The sequence below is a fragment of the Triticum dicoccoides genome, chromosome 2B (assembly GCF_002162155.2).
Source record: "Triticum dicoccoides isolate Atlit2015 ecotype Zavitan chromosome 2B, WEW_v2.0, whole genome shotgun sequence".
Lineage (NCBI taxonomy): Eukaryota > Viridiplantae > Streptophyta > Magnoliopsida > Poales > Poaceae > Triticum > Triticum dicoccoides.
The window spans coordinates 783,425,446-783,431,698 of NC_041383.1; the positions used below are offsets into that span (position 1 = coordinate 783,425,446).

Here is a 6,253-nt window from a genome sequence, read left to right on the forward strand (position 1 = left end):
TATATTGAAATTACTTAGAATTATTAATAGTTGAAATAACGAGTTATAAAATAATATATGTATTTGTGCATGTAATTGGTCTTACATGTTGGCATGAAATTATTACTTGTTCGAATGCATATGCTGAAGTAAGTTGATCAATTATCAATTGAATACAATTTACGTTGTATGTATATTGAAAATTGCAAGTGAGTAGTGAGATATTGCCTGAGTAGAATGACAATTTCAAGTGACTACATGGTAGTTAAGTAACAACCTTAATATTGACCTACACCAATTAATCAGAGGAGCTTAAACCCTATTAGGACATGTTGCTCAGAACCTACAAATTCAGTAAACAAACAAATTACATTATGGTTGGTAGTTTATCAGGATTCTATCCACACTACTGAGTAGAAACCCTTATAGGTGAAAGGTTATTAGTGACGTGTGTATAGTGTGAGACGCCACTTGTAATTGGAAAATGTACTAGTGGCATGGGTGAGTCCCATAGCGCGTGCCACTGGTAATAGATTACTAGTGGTCTGCGTACATACATGCACAAGTTACCAATGGCATGCACGTATATGTGCAGAATGGCATTGCGCATTCCACTATTAACTGGACCACTTACTAGTGGCGTGCTCATATAGGCGCCCACCACTTATAACTGGATTATTGAGGTGTACATATATGCACACACCACTAGTAACTGGATCACTGACTAGTGATTGCGCATATACGCAAAATGCCACTAGTAACATGTGCATCATCAAATATCAATAACTTTTGATTTATAAGTTTTAAATTAAGTGCTTTTCTCTAAAATAAATCAATATATTCAATAGAAGAAGATTCATTTTTACGACAAATAAACTATCAATAAGATGTTAACAGAGGTTAATTTAAAGGCCCCATCGATTTGCCTTATTACTTTTTCTACAATAAAATACACCGTTACTTTTTGCATGTCAAATTTTGGTATTTTTCAGGCTGTTTTCTATATTTGATTCATTAAGTGCATTTCTAGACATTTAGTAGATATGATTTGATTGAACTGCAAGTACACAAAATAGTGGGCACAAAATGGGTTGAAAAATATTATTTGTGTTATCAAGTCTATGTTTAGACCTTATCCAATAAAATAAAAGGAATTTCAAACATCAGGTTGTCAGGACTCGACCACCAAACTGAAGCTTATTCATTTTTATTCAATGCAAACGAATTCTGAAAAACGCAAAACTTGGCATTGTTTCATATGATTCCTATATGTTGTGGAAAAAGTTTAAGAAGGTTTCGGAAAAGATGTGCTTAGAAACTTGACAACTTTGATGAAGAACCAACTTGTTATTATATATAGTTGTAACCCAACTATATAATTATACTTACAACTTCTTATTATATATCAACCTGTTATCTAGTCCATGATGGTATTAATTTGACAGCAATTGCTTTCTGTCTTTTGACATGAAGGCTATTGCTTTTGTTCCCAGTAGTTTTATATTCTCATTTAAAACCTTAGACATTGAGAATTTAGTCATAAACATTGATTAGACGGATAGTGTGCTTGCTTGTCTATGTGCATTGAACAATTACAAATTATAAAGAGACATTTGCCTTGTATCTTTTACTTATTGTTTACAGATTCCCATAAGATGATAAGACTGATAGTGGGCACCTCAGCTTCGAAATGTTTGTTTTATTTTCATCATTTACGAGCTCAAGGAGGAATGTATTAAGAATGGAGATGTTGATACATCCAAAGCGTATCTAAAACTATTAAATTTTATATGTGTACTTATTGTCATTTATTGGCTAGTGGCTGCCTGTGACTGTGAGCACCACTCGCCCTCCCAGCACAATTTTGTTTGGTATTAAAGATGTTGATATATTTTTCTGATCAGCTTGGACAGCCTTAAAAGGTTGAATCAAAATGCAATCCAAATATATATGACTCACATTTCCGGATGGAGAATTCAGATAATGTACATCCAGAAAAAGATCTCCTTGCAAAAAGAAAAAAACATCCACAGATAGATCTCAGTTGATATGCATCAGCCCAAGATTGCTCACAAGTTTGACCAAGTCTACAAGCAGGGCCAACACGCACGAGAAAATTTGCAAGGATTTTATGTGAATTAATAGACGGTTTTATTCTGTTGACATTTGTTCAAGCGCATGCATGCATGCAGGCGCAATGGACTCTCACCCTGTCGAACCGATCACTTATCATAACACACGTTAACGATCTCCGTTGCCGTCTGACAAGACTCGGGGAACGGGCACCCGGAGAACGGGGCGCACCAGGAGGCCGGCCTTCCGCCGCACAGTGATGCCAAACACCTCGGCCATGTCCAACTCCCCAGGTGGTGTACCCTCCCAGTCAAAGTGGAATAGCAGGCTTGCGAGCGCGAGCTCGACGTTGGCGAGGCCAAACTCTATCCCGGGGCACATTCTCCGGCCGGCGCCAAATGGCAAGAAGGAGAAGTCGGTGCCCCTGAAGTCCGCCCCAGCCGCCTCGCCCTCGAACCTCTCGGGCCGGAACACGTCCGGCGCGTCGGGCCAATAGCGCTCGTCACGGGCGAGCGCCCAGGCATTGACCAGCACCTGTGTACCCCGCGGCACGTCGTACCCGAGCACCTGGCATGACTCCCGGCACTCTCGAGGGATGAGCAGCGGCAAGGGCGTGTGCAGCCGCAAAGTTTCCCGGATGACTAGGTGTAGGTACGAGAGTTCGTTGAGGGCCTCCTCCGCTATGGTGCCGCGAGCCTCAAAGGTTTGTCGGACCTCAGCCGTCGCCTTCTGCATCACCATTGGGTTCCTGATCAGCTCTGCAAACGCCCAGCCCAGCGTCGTAGCCGCCGTCTCGCTGCCGGCTCCGAATATGTCCTATGCTCATGCAAAACAATGTGAAGATACATTAAAGATGAGAGCTTTTCCATTGTCTAGAAAATGGTTTTTGTTAAGTTTCAATCAGCGAAGAATTTCTGAAGTCTTAGCCGATCTAGAAAACTAGAACTTTCAATTAGTTCACTATAAAATCCAGAAATGCGCAACTCGGTAAAAAGTGAAGCTTTTTTTTCTTGCGACGGTGAAAAAGGAAAGCTGCATTTTTCACTATACAGTAATTGCACTTTTATTGATCGATTGAATACTTGAGAAAAATAATCAGTTAAGGCATAGATGAAAAAAAAGGAGGAGAACGTTCAAGACCAACCATGTTCATAGTTGATTCTTTATCTACTCTTCCGTCCTTAAAAGAGTGTACTTCTAATTTTGTTGGACGGTCAAACTGTCTCAAAGTTTGACCGAGTTTGTGCAAAAATATATCAATGTTTGTCAAACCAAATAAGCATATGATGAAAATATATTTTATCATAAATCTAATGCTACTAATTTGATGACATAAATATTGATGTATTATTGTATAAATACGGTTAAACATAATTTTTTTGAATTACTAACAAAGCTGAGAGTACACTCTTTTAAGAACGAAGGGAGTAACCACTTGGGAATGGTAATTTAAGAGACCACAACAGAAAATAAACAAACTAGAGTATATATTTAAGTTGATTGAAATTTCTTAAAACCTATCCAGAAAAGTTTAATTTCCATATTGGTGAAACTTCATTAAAATGAAGTACTAGGACTTTTCTCTAAACTAGCGAGGTGACCCGTGTGTTTAATTTGCTCGGTTAGATTTCCTATCCCCTCCGTCTTTAAAACCTCCGTCTTTAAAAGAGTGTACTTCTAATTGTTGGAAGGTCAAACTTTTTTATATTTGCACGTCTTTATACAATAACACACCAATATTTATGCCATCAAATTAGTAACATTCATAATAACTTTTTTTCATATGCGTATTTGGTTTGACAACCATTGATATATTTTTGCACAAACTCGATCAAACTTTGAGATAGTTTGACCGTCCAATAAAATTGAAAATACACTATTTTAAGAACGGAGGGAGTATGATTACCTTTGTGCATACCATTTTAGATTTTAATATGGCTCATGCATGTTCAAAACTTGATCAATTAATTAATTTTGTACACATATACTTGCACAAAATGGTACTAGTACATATATTAAGAAAATTAATCCCAGCTAACAGTATTATTGTATTTACTCTAAAAAAAGAAATTATGTACTACTAGGAGTACTTACCAAGATGACGGATTTGACTGTGTCCATGTCGAGCGGGAATTGGAGCCTGCCCTCCTCCTCCTTCTGTATTCTTAGAAGCACGTCGAGCAAGTCCTCCTTCTGGCCTCCGCCATCTTCCATCTTCTCCAGGTGCTCCCGGATGATGGGGTCAAGGATGCCGGTCCCGGTATCGCGGCAATCCTTGACGCGGCGCACGCCCCCGCTGAGCCAACCGACAAGCCAGGACGACGGCCACAGGTCCGGCGGGTTGAACCCGGCCGCGAGCTTCACGCCGCGGTCGAGCGAGCGGAGGAACACGTCGCGCTCCTTGAACCGGTCGCCCATGACGGCGCGGACGGTGATGTCGGTGACGAGGGCGGAGATGCGCGCGCTTAGCTCCACGGGGCGCGCGGCCGCCGCTGCGTCCGCGACATCGCGGAGCATGGCAGCGACCTCCTCCTCCCGGATGGCGCGGAAGGACAGGACGCGCCGCGCCGAAAGGAGCTTCAAGACGGTGATCTTCCTGAGCTGACGCCAGTAGTCGCCGTACGGCGCGAACACAATGCCCCGGCCGCCGTTGGTGAGCACGCGCATGGTGGCGTTGAGGGGTCGCGTCGCGAACGCCGCGTCGTGGGTCTTCATCACCTCGCGGGCACCCTCCCGGGACGACACCACCAGCGTGGGCACCTCGCCGAGCCAGAGGAGCATCACCGGCCCGTGGCGCCGTGCTAGGTCACGCAGCGCGTGGTGGGGGAGCTGCCCGGCGAGGTGGTGCAGGCTGCCGATAACCGGCAGCTGCCACGGCCCCGGCGGCTCGTTCGCTCTGCGCCTACGCCTGGAAAGAAGCACAACACACAAGGACACGAGAGCTACGCCGAGGTAGACGACCTCCATTTCATCACCTACACAACACAGCTCCTCTGCTCTAATCTAAGTTCGTATGTATGGACTATGGAACGAAGCTTGACAACTAAATCAAACGCTTGCATTCATGGAAGGGGTTTCAACAGCTTGGTCCCTAGCAAAGCTTCAATTGCACGACCTTGTTTTATAGGGACATGTAGAGTCTTATCTCGCACCAAAATTCTCCCTCCGTTCCTCTAATATTTTTTTAAAGTAAAATGTGTGCATGTTTGATCAAGTTTTAAGAAAATTATATCAATATCTATAATACCAAATTGATATCATTTGATCCATTATGAATTTTTTTAATTATTTATTAAATATTGCAGATGATATTTTATTCTATAAACTTGCTCAAGCATTCAAATGGTTGAATTGTAGGAAACTTGATACACCTTATATTCTCGAATGGAGGGAGTATACACCTTATATTCAAATGGTTGAATCGCCCGGGCATCCATGTCCTAGGACTCCGACACCCATCCCGACCATAGCACACCAACGACGGTAGGAAGAGTAGAGGACATCTTCTTTCACTCTTAGCCATCATCAGCCACCTAGTCAGCTCCATGCCTCCCCGGTAGGAAGCGCCCATGCTCGCGTCCCCAGCTAGTCCCGATGCACAGGGGGCAGGGGACGCAACCTAGTGACTACTGATGGTTGTCGTCGAGCAAGCCTCGACCCTAGCCCATTGGCCTTGGCACAGGCGAGCTCGCACGATGCCACACATGTGGTCCACAGGGATGATCCGACTATTGGTGCAACGGTGCCATGACCACCACCAGCAACCTCCATGCCCACGAGGAGAGGCACATCACCGCCCGCGAGCACCACCTGGACCGAGCCCAACCTCACCTACCCGGAGCGACAACCCCGACCACGTCGCTCCTTCGCACGAAGCAGCTGCCCCGTGCCAGCCAACCCCATGAGAAAGGAGAAGGGGCCCCGACACTGCCAACGCCAATCGGGCTTCGACCGTAGCGTGCTCCGGATGCGGGGAGGAAAGGAGGGAGAAGGAGGCGGTGCACCTAGGGTTCACACCGCACTCATGGGAGTAGGCTACCTGAGGCGTTTCAACTATTTTTCCGTGATAAATTGTTGCTAATATAGCAACATATTAAATTTAAAATATTTTTAATGGCACAAATAAGTGTCCACATGGTGTATTTGGGCTACAAGTTTCTCTAAAATTGTAAATGTTTGCCAATGGAATAATAATATAAAA

General features: G+C 43.8%; 1 protein-coding gene across 1 annotated transcript; it reads right to left on the reverse strand.

Annotated features, from left to right (window-relative positions):
- Positions 1-1,952: 1,952 nt before the first annotated feature.
- On the reverse strand, positions 1,953-5,121 carry LOC119366272 (dolabradiene monooxygenase-like). Its single transcript, XM_037631969.1, has 2 exons — positions 4,147-5,121; positions 1,953-2,868 (listed from the first exon to the last, which is right to left on the reverse strand). Exons 1-2 carry the CDS (start codon positions 5,017-5,019, stop codon positions 2,221-2,223), a joined length of 1,521 nt encoding a protein of 506 aa, XP_037487866.1. The 5' UTR covers positions 5,020-5,121; the 3' UTR covers positions 1,953-2,220.
- Positions 5,122-6,253: the final 1,132 nt, after the last annotated feature.

What these genes read in the sequence shown, in the direction of transcription:
- LOC119366272 (XM_037631969.1), bottom strand. Translation starts at nt 5,019, where the DNA reads ATGGAGGTCGTCTACCTCGGCGTAGCTCTCGTGTCCTTGTGTGTTGTG. An exon ending in CAGTCAAATCCGTCATCTTG is followed by an intron (nt 2,869 to 4,146) that starts GTAAGTACTCCT and finishes GCATGAGCATAG; the next exon opens with GACATATTCGGAGCCGGCAG.